The 15,688-nt window shown below is 32.7% G+C and overlaps 2 protein-coding genes across 5 annotated transcripts; both read left to right on the top strand.

Moving 5' to 3' along the window:
• The first annotated feature begins 2,033 nt into the window (after window positions 1-2,033).
• LOC108226385 (serine carboxypeptidase-like 17) lies at window positions 2,034-8,054 on the top strand. Of its 4 annotated transcripts, XM_064078859.1 has the most exons (15): window positions 2,035-2,242; window positions 2,346-2,491; window positions 2,746-2,822; window positions 2,960-3,079; window positions 3,215-3,317; window positions 3,413-3,450; window positions 3,753-3,854; window positions 3,948-4,034; window positions 4,344-4,505; window positions 4,630-4,701; window positions 4,780-4,925; window positions 4,999-5,112; window positions 5,230-5,284; window positions 5,411-5,469; window positions 8,033-8,054. In XM_064078859.1, the coding sequence occupies exons 1-15, from the start codon at window positions 2,106-2,108 to the stop codon at window positions 8,037-8,039; spliced, it is 1,425 nt and encodes a 474-aa protein (XP_063934929.1). In that variant the 5' UTR covers window positions 2,035-2,105; the 3' UTR covers window positions 8,040-8,054. The 4 variants fall into 4 exon arrangements, 3 of the variants coding, with proteins under 3 accessions (XP_063934930.1, XP_063934929.1, XP_063934928.1); XM_064078858.1 differs by lacking the exon at window positions 8,033-8,054 and having other exon boundaries at window positions 5,411-5,592; XM_064078860.1 differs by lacking the exons at window positions 2,960-3,079; window positions 8,033-8,054 and having other exon boundaries at window positions 2,034-2,242; window positions 5,411-5,592.
• Window positions 7,892-15,486, top strand: LOC108226768 (serine carboxypeptidase-like 17). The gene is made up of 14 exons (XM_017401761.2): window positions 7,892-8,091; window positions 8,171-8,316; window positions 10,333-10,409; window positions 11,206-11,325; window positions 11,475-11,577; window positions 11,686-11,723; window positions 12,495-12,596; window positions 12,683-12,769; window positions 14,078-14,239; window positions 14,366-14,437; window positions 14,513-14,658; window positions 14,733-14,846; window positions 14,968-15,022; window positions 15,153-15,486. Exons 1-14 carry the CDS (start codon window positions 7,955-7,957, stop codon window positions 15,234-15,236), a joined length of 1,443 nt encoding a protein of 480 aa, XP_017257250.1. The 5' UTR covers window positions 7,892-7,954; the 3' UTR covers window positions 15,237-15,486.
• The last annotated feature ends 202 nt before the right edge of the window (window positions 15,487-15,688 follow it).

Below are 15,688 nucleotides of genomic sequence, written 5' to 3'. Positions count from 1 at the left end.
AGCGAGTCACGAAATTAGGACAAGCTATAATATTAGTGGTGCGTATAAGACGTACTTAAGAGTGCTTAGTTATTTCCCACTCCAAACAAATGAGATGGAGAAGTAAATATATTTTATGATATATAATCTTTCATATTTTTTTTAGCTATATCGTGTGTCTGAGTACTATAGGGACAGTATATATTTAAGGGAATTTATCAAATATACTACTTTTTAGGATCTTATTTGCAAAAATACCGTCTTCCTAAATTAATTGCATATCTACTAAACTAAGTTTCTAAATTGCAAAAATACTACCCCTCCCCTGCAACTAAATGCAACCTCATATGCAACTGAATGCCTGATTTCAAGTTCCACTTTTCAAATGTCATTTTCGACCTCATCCTTGGAATCCATATATATATATATATATATATATATATATATATATATATATATATATATATATCGATTCTGAAAATCTGGTCGAAAATGACATTTGGAGACTGGAACTTTAAATCAGGCATTTAGTTGCATTCAGTTGCATTTGGTTGCATTCAGTTGATTCTATTTTGATCTAATGGCCCCGCCAGGGGCACCCATACATCATTTGTAATTTACAGTTTTCAGTTGCATTTAGTTGCATATGAGATTGCATATTCAGTTGAACCTAAATCCACCACAATATCACCCCACCCTAATAAAATTCAGTTGCTTATGAGGTTGCATTCAGTTGTTTCTATTTTGATCTAATGGCCCCGCCAGGGGCACCCATACATCAATTGTAACTTACAGTTTTCAGTTGCATATGAGATTGCATTCAACCATATGCAACTGAATGCAACCTCATATGCAACTGCAACTCCTGATTTCAAGTTCAGGAACTTGAAATCAGGCATTCAGTTGCATCTGGTTGCATTCAGTTGCAGAAGGGAGGGGTAGTATTTTTGCAATTTAGAAACTTAGTGTAGTAAAATTGCAAATAGCTATTCTTGAGAAAAGTAAATTTACAAAAATTTACTTTTTCCTATATATTTATGAAAAAACCCCTACATTTAAACTATACTAATAAAACATTTGTTGTTATATATCTCACAATTTGGTCATAGTGATGTTTAAAACCGTTGTCCTGTTAAAAAAATGATGGCAGAAAAAAGTACATTTAGAAATTAGATAGATATTTTAATTATAATTTATTTGATATGCATATTCTGAGTCATAATACATAAAAATCATATTTGAGGTTTCGGAATTTGTGACATCTTCTCACTAAAGCTAATAAATAGCATTTTTCAAAAATATGAGCCGCTTTCTCTAAAATTATAACTTTTAAGTTCAAATTATTATTCAGAAATTATTTATTTTTTTACCAAACTATTCATCTTGGGAAAAGAAATTTACAAGAACTCCTTAATTCATTTTTTGTGTTCAATATTTCAAATATCTGTTGATAAGCTGGTTAATTAACCAAATACGCAAAAGTCTTCGAAAGAATAAATAAATATGCAAAAGTCAATACTTCTTATTGCAAATGTATATAATATTATTACGTGTGATTGCCAATTTCATATGTTAGGTTGTTATAATATAATAAGAAACTGCAATTTGCCACTGCACCAAACATATTAGGTAAGGCTCTTCTACTCTCCTTAAGCTACTGCGCATGTGCTCTATTGTATTCTCAAACATATGAAAAAACATATACTTGAAAAGAATTACAGTATATCTTATAAATATTTAAAACATATATTTGGAAAGAATTATATCTTATAAATATTTTTTGATTCGATGATAGTCACTTTAAATGATTTATAGAAGTAGGAGCTGAATTAATTAATATTCGAAACTTATTAAATTTGTTATAAATATATATTAATATGTACTAAATTTTATAGAAAATGACATGATAATTGAGGTGTCATGTTTTATTTATGTGAAAACAGGAGCTCATTTTAATCAAAACTTTCTATATACTATTTTGTGAAGATTTTATATTTAATTTTGTATTATGAATTATTTTTCAAAAATAATTAAGATTAAAGTACTGGGTATATATGTAGTTCCCCACAATTGCTGAGAGGAATACCATCTCATTTTTTGTCTCCAGTACAAACCGATAAATAGCCATGACAAAACAAACAACGGCAGTGTTTTTGATTCTCAATATTCTGCAAATAAACCTCTTACACCTTTGTTTCTCACAGACAGTAATCAAGACTCTTCCAGGGTTTCCGGGCCAATTGCCATTCAAACTTGAAACCGGGTTGGTCACAACGAACATATATTTACAGACACAGCTCAGACACTGTCTGATCAGCTGCAACTGGTTCTTGTAACTAATTGTTTCATCTTGTATGGTTTGACAGGTACGTGGGACTGGGAGATGGAGAAGATTTGCAGATGTTTTACTACTTCGTGGAGTCGGAGCGCAATCCAAGAGATGATCCCCTCATGATATGGATCACCGGAGGTCCTGGTTGTTCTTCTCCTCGAACCTTCTTCTATTATATAGGTAAAAGCTAAAAAAACCGTGTAACTTAATTTGTGATTTTACACAACTATATATTGTACTATCATATACTTTACTTTTACATTTGATGAACAAACAGACAGTATAAAACCATAGATATATGCATTCGACATAATGCCAAATTATCATATATAGAATTTGTATTATATATAGATGTCTATCCTTCTAATGTATTTTATTAAAATGGCTGGTTTAGATAATATGCATATTATTCTGGTGATTCTGTGGGAATGTAGGGCCGTTAAAATTTAATTATGCAAATTCGGGGAGAAGAATTCCACAACTGGAGGTTAATCCATACTCATGGTCCAAGGTACACCAAAATTTATCTGTTTTAATTGAAGTATTTATAAACTATATATATTCAGCTTTCTAAATTAATTTTGGAAACGAAAAAGACTGTACAATTTTTGTATTTAATTTCGTAAGTACCATGCATCTTGTTTGAAGGTGGCCAATGTCATATTTGTTGATCCACCGGGTTCGGGTTTTACCTATACCAAAAGTAAAGATAATTACAAAAACAGTGACACCTTGATGGCAGCATCTATCTATGAGTTCCTAATGAAGGTGTGAATTACTGAAAAGTGATTGTTTACAATGTTCTCTAATAAACTATAATTCACAGAAGATATCTTTTCTTGATAGTTGATGGAAAATAAAATTTGAAATAATGAATTCCAGTTCTACTGATTGTTGATGCAGTGGCTTGAGAATCATCCTGAATTCCTAAAGAATCCGCTCTATATTTCTGGTGTTTCATATTCTGGCATATCGGTTCCGGTTATGGTTCAGAATATAATTGATGGTAGATATATGAATGTGAATTTCAGTATATAGGAATTTCATTCTATATACTCCAACGATTACAGTGATTATTCTTTTTTGTTATAATTTTTGCAGGCAATGAAGCTGGAAATGATCCCAACTTGAATATAAAAGTAAGTAAAACTGCTTAAAATAATGTTCAGCAGCCGATGAATATATCTTAATTGTGATGGAATTGACTTTTTAAAAATAGAATGCTACGGCACAAGAAAATCTCAGAAAAAGCACCATTCCTAACATCAAAATTTTATGATCAAACTCTGACCAAAAAAAATTGTAGTTTTCATAGTCTAGTCAATTTTATAGGGTCTGATTTTAAATAGGGTATAAACATAAACTTGTGTACTGGTTGAATTCATTAATTAGCTTTTATCATGAAATGTTGGAAGTTGTTGCTATATTTTTGTTGATTCAGGGATACATGATCGGTAACCCTCTAACAGATAGAAATATCGACTTCAATGCGAGGATTCCGTATGCCAATCAGTTCGCACTTCTATCTGATGAACTATTTGAGGTATGTGTTGCACGCAATAGCTAAATTTTGAAACTTGAACAAATAATTTCAGTTATGATCATTGACCTTGAAATATATTACGGATATTTGCAGACAGCAAAAGCACGCTGCAATGGCGAATACATAGAAGTGAATCCAGCATATCAGTTGTGTCAAAAGGCTCTGGCAGAAGTTAATAAGGTAAGCATTTTATTTCACCGAGCGAGCAGCAACTTATTTAGATATAGATATAAACCGTATAATTCCTCTGCCAAAATAAATAACTTGGTGGAATATGACTAGTTATAAAATGCATGAGCTATAATTGTCGAGAAAAATGAAGATAGTTTCAATTTCTGTGATGCAGTTCAGAAAAATCAAAACTCCGACATTTATGTTATTAAATTTCTTAAATTTTATATAGTTTTGAGGTTAGTGCTAGATCTAAGCATCTCTGGTAATGCTACAACTGAACATTACAAATGAAAAAACCTGTGAATTGTTATACAGTGCCTCATGTACCTATACGACCAACAAATACTGGAGCCAATTTGTGTTCCGGACATTACATCCAAGAGTATCCTGCAACTATGGGATGGGCACTCTTCTAAGAGGAATCCTGAAAATGCACTCCCTTCTTTGTCCCAGTTACCACCGGATTCATGGTGTCGAGTAATACATACCGACATACACAGTCTTCCTCTATTTTTTTTCTTCTTCACTATACCTATAAGTGTGCATATGATTCTGGTCCCTAACAACCTCATAACTGTTTGTTTTGTTGACGTGTTTCAAGGAAGATAATTATCAATATGCTATTGCTTGGACCACGGATGAAAGAGTTCAGAAAGCTCTTCATATACGCGAGGTACTTGTAGGTTACAGAGTTTCCATATGTTTATGCTCACTTTTTCAGAGACTAATTACTAGGACGAGTAATTAGCAGGGCACAATAGATGAATGGGTGATGTGCAACACGGATCATTATGATATCAATCGAAAAGATACAGACACCTACTCATACGATATTGCTAGCAGCATAGCTTATCATCGTAACCTGACCAAAAAAAATTGTCGAGCTCTTATATACAGGTAAATCTTTAATTTGTTTCTAGTGCAAAATAAAATCACATACATAAGCAGGGTTTTCTTATCCAAAATCCAGTGGTGACCATGACTTGGTTTTCCCCTACATCGGAACAAGAAAATGGATCCACACTCTTGGTTTATCAGTTGATAGAACGTGGAAGCCGTGGTTTGTAAATAAACAAGTAGCAGGGTATGTTTCGTTTGATTAAAAAGTTTAATAAAATCTCTTTCTTATTCCAAAATTATTAACAATTATTAATCAAGGTCATCTTACATTTAAATCGACACTTTGTTCTCCTTTGTACAGGTACAACGAAATATTTTCACACGACGACTACTCATTGACATTTGCAACTGTGAAGGTAACCGATATTAGGAAACATAATCAACAATATGATTTAAACCAACTTTTAGATGACACTACAAGTACATTGGATATATCATGTGTCAACCTTGTTGGTTTGTTCTTAAATTTTGTTGTTTTGTAGGGTGCAGGCCACACTGCTCCAGCATTCAAGCCAGAAGAATGCTTGGCTATGGTCGATAGGTGGTTGTCTCATGCTCTTTTATGAATTAAACTATACCTTGATTCAACCACATGAGCTGAGATCAGTAAGATAAGATCCAGTCACAATTCAAGCTATTATATGCTTATTCAGTCGATTTATTACATGTATAGCGTTTCCGTAAAGTAGGTTGATAATGAAGACCGGTAAAAAAATTATCACGGTGTATGGTAAAAATTTTCCCATACACCTGGTAAATTCGAAATGGTAACACTTGGCCATTAAACATGTGGTATGCACAAGAGCCAGTTTCAAATCCACCATCTATCAGAATCAAAACCAATAAACGCAAGTCCAATGAAAGGATATTTAGGAATCCTAATTATTAAAACACCTAATGTGGTGTTCTGCAAATTCTAATTATTTAACTTGAACACGAGTACATTGACTAACCAAACCAAACCTACTCAGTATATCCCGCTTAGAGCAGGGTCTGAGGACGGTAAGATATACGCAGCCTTGCCCCTACCCTTAAAGTAGAGAGGCTGTTTCCGTAAAGACCCCCGGCTTAGTGCACGATAAATAAAATAGTGTGTGATATAATATTAATATAATACCTTAGCCCATGGCCTTCTTCACACGGGACTTACCTAAACAATTCTCGTTTAGCGATGATGGGTGACAATGATCTGAAACAGAGATTTCAAACTGGATAAGAATTGCCATTATTTGCCCACTTTCTTGAATTAACTTGATTCCTTCTTGTGAAATCCATCCAGTTCTGCTTCATCTACGCTGCCAAAGCAACAACAGTCAATACACTAACCGCCACCAATCCACTGAAGCCTCGTTCTTGCCTTCTCCCACCCTCATGTAATACTATTGCAGACTATGGTGACACGAATTCAGAATATCCCACCACAAGAATACGGGTACCGCACACAAAGGAAAGGAACACGGAGGGAGTGAGCGGCAATATCTTGAGATCGCCGGCATTCTCTTGAAGATCTGATCCTTGCGCTGGGATCTCTGTCTTCGTCATCGTAAACACATTCTTTCCCTTGTATTTAAGACCGATTAACACTAATTTGTAATATCCTGAATCAAAGTAGAAGTTGATATGAATAATTAAAAGAGATGATAAGATCACATGGTCGGAGAAATGGTCTTTCCTTCCCTTGTAACCGCCGCAGAGCATGTATGTTAATGTACTCGTCCTTGTGTACACGAGTACATTGACTATTTACCCCGATATGAGCTCGCGGTGATCCGACTCTTGTTTTAAAGGATCTGATGACTTGGTGCCACATTGGGGCCTGGGGGGACACGTGCCCCCACAGGTTTCCCTTTGTGAGCCCCACATATTAGTAATACTCGTATGTTTTGTCATTATAAATTATTAAATCTCTCCATGAAATCATCTCAGCTTCAGTCTATTTCAGTTCTAGCAGTAGTTTCAGCATGGTCATGCTTCTCTAGGATTTGTATATCTAAATCAGTTGTGGTAGCAGGTTGGTTTTTAGATAAGATGTTTAGCCAGGTCTGTTTGTTCCCGTTTGTAGTAGTTGTTGTTCTAATTTGTAAAACTAATTAAGTAACATATTTTGAGAATAATCGAAAAATTAAAAGTGCCCCCTTTGAATATTTTGTCTGGCTCCGCCACTGCTGATGAGTAATGATATAGAGTAGTTATTAAAAGAAAAGTGATTTATTTTGACCGGGATTTTTGACCGTCTCTATTTTCGTTAAAAATAGTCGATATATAAAACCGACTGAGAATGTGTGGTCGAATTTAAAATTGACGACCTGAATGTATCAAAATATATACTATTGGAATAAGCAGATGAAAGTAATATTTCCTCCGTTCCTTTTTATTAGGTGTTTTGACTGTGTGCATGTAATTTAAGGTGTACAAAAAACATACCTCTACGTATTATTTTTCAAATTTTCTTTTTCTGAATGAAAGTCATCTATATTTTTATTCAAAAAAAGAAAATTTGAAAAATAATGAATAGAAATACATTTTTTTTGCACTTCAAAATACGTGCAAAAAGTCAAAGCGACTAATAAAAAGAAACGGAGGGAGTATTTTTTTTCCCACGAAAAAATTCCCTCCAAAATATTCGTGGTCATGTCCCCTCCGGCGGTTTGGTCAAAAATAATGCTAGTTAAATTTAAATTTAGGTGGTTTTTTGCCTCCAATTTTTTCGATCTGAAACCAACATTTTTTCCGTACACAAATAATGCTAGTTAAATATATATATGTTGCATTTAACTAACTTTTCTTAATACGGTTAATTTTTTATCAGAAGATGTTACTAAAATGGGACCGGGAGTAGTATTAATCAAAAATCAGCAGTGTATTAAATGTGTAACTATAAATTTGTCTAAAAACAGATATTGAAATTAAAGTGCCCTGCAGGCTGCACCTCTGAATGTCGCCTCTGGCTATATGTATTCCTCTTGGTTGCCAAAAGAAATACCATCTCACATTTTTTCTAGAGTACAAGCTTATAATACATAGCCATGACAAAACATAAAACGACACTGTTTTTAATCCTCAATATTCTGCAGATAAACCTGTTACACCTTTGTTTCTCACAGACAGTGATCAAGACTCTTCCAGGCTTTTCGGGTCAATTGCCATTCAAGCTTGAAACTGGGTTAGTCCCCATGAACATATTTGCCGAAAGTAAATGCTTTTTTATGCATGCTCCATATATCTTGTATATGGTTAAACAGGTACGTGGGACTGGGAGATGGAGAAGATTTGCAGATGTTTTACTACTTCGTGGAGTCGGAGCGCAATCCAAGAGATGATCCCCTCATGATATGGATCACCGGAGGTCCTGGTTGTGCGTCTCCTCGAACTTTCTTTTATTATACAGGTAAAGTATCTCTCTCGTTCGAACTCGCGCTGGCTACTACTACACTATAAAGATTATAGTTGCCTCGTCTGCTTTTAGGTTTCAGAAAATGGTTTCCGAGCAATAATTTACTTAGACGGGGTGATTTTACACTCTATATATTAGGGGTGAACAAAACCAACCCAAACCGCAAAACTCGACCCAAACCAACCCTTTTTTCACCCGATTAAACCGAACCGTTCGAAACCGATTATTAAATGGGTTGATTTTCAAAAAACCCGAATAAATTGGGTTGGGTCAGGGTTTAACACATTTTAACCTTTAACCAACCCAACCCAACCCGTTTATATAAAAACAATTAAATAAACATATTATTCACAGATCCAATATTTCCAAGTGCTTAATTAATCTTTGTTGGATCATAATGCTTGCTGTTATTCCATTTAAGTGTGTATAATAGATCATAATGACCTGACAAATATGCTAGTACTAGTTCCTTACATTAAGCTTTGAATATGGAATAGAATGTGGAATAGATTCTGTCATAGCATAGGTTCTGCTCAGCTTCATTTGATTAGATAGAAGTTGAGTCTGTATATGAATATCTAGATGTCTTGCATATTTTCTTACCGCATAGTTTTCTGTTTTTTTTAAATGCTCACTCAACAGACTGTTGAATGACTGATCAACTTGTAAATTAATTTACAATTCACCAGATGCTAAAACTAAAACTGCCCTTATATAACTTTTAAGCAGACATTATATTTAGTTTGTTTTTTTTTTCGTGTGAAACCCGACACAAACCGAACCAACCCAACCCAGATTTTAATTAGCAAGGTTGGGTTATGTATATTTTTTTTTGGTGAATGGGTTGATTTTTTATAAACCGAACTAATTGGGTTGGGTCATTTTATTGTCTCTAACCCGACCGACCCAACCCGTGTTCACCCCTACTATATATTGTACAATAACTCTAAATTTTATTTTACATGGATGTAAAATAATGTCAATTTATGCATGTACAGTTGACATAATGTCAATTTATCGTATATCGTATTAGCGTATAGAGAATTTGTACTATAATACGTCTCCATCTTTGCGGACCATTTCCCGTCCAACAATTAAAGTCAAATTTTTTTGCAACCATTAACTTCACCTAATTAAAAATAGGAAGTTTTTAAAAAAACAAATTCCAATTCCCTTCCACGCACAGTCCTGCCCATTATTTAATACGCCTGGCCTATCTATTTTATGTATCTATTATTTAATAGTATCATGAATTAAGTAATATCCTTTTTATCATGATAATATAAATTAAATGGTACTTAATTAATTTAAATATAAAGTAGATACTTAATAAAAACTCATAATTAAACTAAACTACAGAACATGCATTGCAACAATAGGAAAGCATGAAACATAAGTACAAAAAGAGTAGTGTTAATGACATGGCAATTAATGAGATGAGTTTTAATTGGGATTGTTGATGTAAATATAAGAATTTATTTTAATTAAAACAAAATTTCGTACACAATTATGTATGCCAAACATTTTTCAAATAAAAATGAACTTTACAATTTTCAGATATTAGTTTTGGTTAATCGAAAAGAAGAAATAAACAGCTCGACATGATTTGATAGAATATGGCTAGAAAACTAATACAATAATTTTAACTTTTCAAGGAAGAAAAGGCATGAACGTGGAAAGAGATCATCCGCACCGGCGGTTGGTATCAGAGAGCATCCTGCTTAAATATATGAAAATGACTTTTAATATACGGATGTAGTTTCAAATTTTCTTTCACATCTAATCATAAATTTTACACGTTTTCAAAGTTTGAATTACTTTTTTATTCATTTCTCTTTGTTTCCGCTCAATCAATTATAACTTGATGAAGCTTTCTAAATACAGCATCAACTATGATACCATTGTTCTATTTCGACCCATATATTTAAAGAACAAGATATACTAATATAGTACGTCATTAGTTTTGTCTTTATGTATTCTTCTAAATTTGTTTTTTCAAATTTAATGTAGGGCCCTTGAAATTTGATTATGCAAACTCAGACGGAAAGATTCCGCAAGTGGTGGTTAATCCATATTCGTGGACCAAGGTATATCATAATTTATCAGTTTTAGTTGGAGCAAGTCCACGGTGTCTTAGTAGAAGTCTTAAATATATAATAAAATATAATGTCATAGTGATTTAGGACACCATACACATACATCTATACCAACAATATGTCTTATCTGCATGCCTTAATACTAAAATAATAATATATTTGAATACAACTATATATAAGTCAAGCATAAAAGATGTGAAAAGGGAGAGAAAGTGAATATTTTATGGATTAAAATAGTTTAGGACAAATGTGGTAGTGCCTTATAAATAAGGCACATGTAGTGTGTTCTAGTGTTTTAAGGCACCACTAGGACACCGTTGGATTACATCTTTATCTCAAATGCCTTAAATTTTAACTTAGGACATTATTACAGGGCATTGTTGGACTTGCTCTTACATCTTTATCTCAAATGCCTTAAATTTTAACTTAGGACATTATCACAGGGCATTGTTGGACTTGCTTTTAAAGTAGGCCGAATTGTATATACCGGGGACGGGGACGGGGACGCAACACGTGCTCCTAAATATAGTTTTATACTTTTTTTTCCCGATCAAAAGAAAAAAAGTAAGATATTTTTTTGAATAAAAAATTAATAGAAAAGAAAATTTTGAAAATAAATTATAAAATTATGTTTTATAGGAGTATTAAAATATGTGTCGAGCAGTAAAAGAAAATGGGATAAAGGAGTGTTAAACTGTACTCAGCTTTCTAAAACTGTTTTGGTCACAAAAATTTACAGTACAATTTGCATGATTAATTTCATAAGTAACATGCGTTTTGTTTGAAGGTGTCGAATCTTATATTTGTTGATCCACCTGGTTCTGGTTTTACGTATACGAAAAGTAAGGAGAGCTACAGAAACAGTGACACCTTGATGGCAGCATCTATCTATGAGTTTCTTATGAAGGTGTGAATTACTGAAAAGTGATAATGTATATTTTGAAGTACACTGTAATATCTGTTGCCAAATTAATTTGACAGAAGATATCTTTTTTAATAGTTGATGGAAAATTAAGTTGAAATACTGAATTCGAGTTCTACTTCTTGTTGATGCAGTGGCTAAAGACTCATCCTAAATTCCTAAAAAATCCGCTTTATGTTTCTGGTGTTTCATATTCTGGCATAACGGTTCCGATTATGGTTCAGAATATAATTAATGGTAGATAAGTACATGTGAATAAATATCACTAGTATATACACAGGAATCTCGTTATATATATAGATTCCAACGACTACAATTATTATTTATTTGTTATATTCTTTGCAGGCAATGAAGCGGGAAATGATCCGAAGTTAAATATAAAAGTAAGTGAGAAACGGCCTAATAAGAAGTTCAGTAGTTGATAAATATTTCTTATTTATGATAAATTGACCGTATTAAATTAGAATTTTCTCATATGTGAAAAATAATATGTGAAAAAGAAATGCTTATCGTTTATATGTGAAAAATTATTTATAAAAGAAATGTAACTTTTAACTTATGTGTCGGGATAAATTTTTGATATTTACTTATCGTATCTAAAAATTATTAATAAAATAATAAAATATTTTAAATTATCTTTTAAAGTGGTCGCATATTTGTAAAATCAAATTTAAAAAATAAAATAATTCACTAAAAAAATTTAGAATTTTTCGCTTCTCAAACTCTGGCTTACAAATCAAAATTGATTTATAAGTTATTTGCACTTACAATATGGATAAGGTGTTTATAATTTATAAGTTCAGAATTTGAGAATAAAAATGGGTCCACGTTTGGTGTTCAGACACAATATCAACCACTATTCTACTAGAAAATCTCTGGAAAAAAAACCGATTGACTCTCGCTAAAAGGAAATCGAGGAAAGCAAAGCATCATAATATTAATACGATCATTCATTTCCTTTCTCTTCTTTTCGCTTTTTGAATTTTATTAAGTTTCTTGAGTCGAATCAAACGTGCCCTTATAGTCTTCATATTATAAGAATTCTTCTAGGAGCATACAATTCTAAATAGCGTATAAGTATAACTCTGTGTACGGGTCAAATTTATTATATACTCTTTCTTTGAAATGTCGTCACCTTATTTGTGTCCATTCAGGGATACATGATCGGTAACCCTTTGACAGATAGAAATATCGACTTCAATGCGAGAATTCCGTATGCTAATCATTTCGCACTTTTATCTAATGAACTATTTAAGGTATGCTTTGCAGAATAGTTAAATTTTAAAACTTGAACAAGTGATTTCAGTTATGATCATTGACCTTGTATTACGAATATTTGCAGACAACAAAAGCACTCTGCAATGACGAATACATAGAGGTTAATCCAGCAAATCATTTGTGTCTTAAGGCTCTGGCAGAGGTTAACGAAGTAAGCATTTTATTTCATCGAGCGAGCATCAATCTATTTAGGTAATTTTTGGTGGTGGTGTTGCAGACAACAACAACTTTTTGTTGAAAAAACAAATGAAGAATTGTTTAATAAATTTTAGACAGCATTTCTCAACACCATCTTTTAGCTTCAAAACTGTTTTTTGGAAAAGCATTTTCTTATGCTTTAACAAAAAGTTATTTTTGAGTTTTTGCCGAAAATATTAATAGATTTTATTATCAAACTTTATCAAAAATAATTTTTTTTATATTATAACTCAAGATAGGTAAATACTAAAAAAAATGACCAAACAGCTACTCCTTCTGTCCCCGTAGGTAGTTTACCTTGCGGGACGAGAGTTTGGCACCCATTATAATGCTTTTTGAAAACATAGTTTCGTAACTTATATTAATTTTTTTCTTTTGAATAAAAATTTGGTGTTTGAATTTTTATACACAAAAAGAAAATCTCAAAAACAAGTTACAGAATTATGTTTTATAAGAGTCTTAAAATGCGTGTCGAGCAGTGAAAAAAACTGTAAAGAAATGATTGGGACAGTGGGAGTATATGATTTCTATAAGAAGAGAGAGAGAGAAGTTCTATGAAGACCACGTTTTCATCGGAGACCTTGGAGACCACTTATATTTTGCAATTAAAACACTACAAAATTAATTGTTTTGCGAAGTACATTCTATAAATATCACTATTTTATTGAAAATGTTGAAAATTATTTATGCTAAACAAGCAGAACATGTATGTTCTGCAAGATCAACAAATGTTCTGCACACTAAACATGGTTTTGTAAAATAATATGTTTTTTAATATTTTGTTTTCCAAATGTATAAAATTTGCAAAATTGTCAATAAAATAATGATCTTTGTAGAACATGATTCGAAAAATAATACATTTTGCAATGTTTTTATGAAGTATTTTAGTTGCAGCACACAAATAATGGTATCCAAGTCTCTAATGAAAATGTTGTCTCCATAGAACTTATCTTTATATATATATATATAGACACATACATAATTCCTCCTCATAGTTATGCATTGTTATGAAATGCATGTCGAATGGGGAAATAGGCAACAAAACCAAAGGTGAGAGAATTATTCAAAAGAAAATTGTTAAGAAAAATGAGATGCTAGTTCCAACTTTTGTAATGTGGTTCAGAAGAATCAAAAGTCTTTCATTTATACTATTGAATTTCTTACATTTGATAGTTTTAAGAGATTGATTCAGGATCCAAGCATATATGGTAATCCTACAACTGAACATTACAAATGAAAAAACTTGTGAATTGCTATACAGTGCCTCATGTACCTATACGACCAAGAAATACTGGAGCCAATTTGTGTTATGGACATGACAGCCAAGAGTATCCTGCAACTATGGAATGGAAACTCATCTAAGAGGAATCCTGCAACTGGACTCCCTTCTTTGTCCCAGCCTCAGCCGGATTCATGGTGTCGAGTAATACATACCGACACACAAAATCTTTCTCTATTTTTTCTTCTCTCTTTACTATACCTGTAAATGTGCAGATAATTTTGGTCCCTAGCAATCTAATAACTGTTTGTTTTGTCGATGTGTTTCAAGGAAGATAATTATAAATATGCTATTGCTTGGACCTCCGATGAAAGTGTTCAGAAAGCTCTTCATATACGTGAGGTACCTGTAGGTTGTACGCGATGAAAGTGTTTATGCTGGCTTTTTCAGGGACTTACAAGAACGAGTAATTAGCAGGGCACAATAGATGAATGGGTGATGTGCAACACGGATCATTATGATATCAATAAAGAGGATACGGATACTTACTCATATAATATTGCTAGCAGCATAGTTTATCATCGTAACCTGACCAAAAAAAATTGTCGAGCTCTTATATACAGGTAAATCTTTAATTTGTTTCAAGTACAAAATAAAAAGGCATACATAACGGGAGGTTTTCTTGTCCAAAATGCAGCGGTGACCACGACTTGGTCTTCCCATACATCGGAACAATAAAATGGATCCACACTCTTGGTTTATCAGTTGATAGAACATGGAAGCCGTGGTTTGTTAATAAACAAGTAGCAGGGTATGCTTCGTTTGATTAAAATTTTTTTAAAAAATCTCTTTATTATTCCAAAACTATTAACTACTAGTATTAATCAAGTTCATCTTACATTTTAATTGACAATTTGTTCTCCTTTATGCAGGTACAGCGAAATATTTTCACACGACAACTACTCATTGACATTCGCAACCGTGAAGGTAACTGATATTAAGATATATCATCAACAAAGTGGTTCGAACAACTTTTAGATGACACACACGTATATTAGATATATATATATCATGTGTCAACCTTGTTGATTTGTTCATAAATGGTATTGTTTTGTAGGGTGCAGGGCACACTGCTCCTGCATTCAAGCCAGAAGAATGCTTGGCTATGGTCGATAGGTGGTTGTCTCATGCTCTTTTATGAATTAAACTATACCTTAATTCAACCACATAAGCTGAGATCAGTAAGCTAAGATTCAGTCACAAGTGAAGCTATTATATGCTTATTCTGTCTATTAATTACATATGTATTGTTTGGGTAAAATAAGGTGATCATGACGATCGGGAAGAACATTGGTGTTCTCATCAAAATTTCAAAATTTATAATTATCACCGTGTATGTATGGTAAAAATTCCCCTTACTCCTTATAAATTTGAAATGGTTACACTTGGCCATTAAACATGTGGTATGCACAAGAGCCAGTTTCAAATCAACTCTCTATCATCATTGGAACCACTAAACTCAAATCCCAGGAAAAAGTTCTACAAATCCTGATTATTTAGTGGGTATTTCGTGGAGTGAGAACTAAAAAACTGCTTTTACTTATGTCTATGTTTAAATTTTTTTTTTTTTTTTTTGAAGGCAGATTTTTTTTT

This window comes from Daucus carota, chromosome 6 (genome assembly GCF_001625215.2).
Source record: "Daucus carota subsp. sativus chromosome 6, DH1 v3.0, whole genome shotgun sequence".
In the NCBI taxonomy this organism is placed as follows: domain Eukaryota; kingdom Viridiplantae; phylum Streptophyta; class Magnoliopsida; order Apiales; family Apiaceae; genus Daucus; species Daucus carota.
This window is presented reverse-complemented; position numbering and strand designations above follow the sequence as displayed.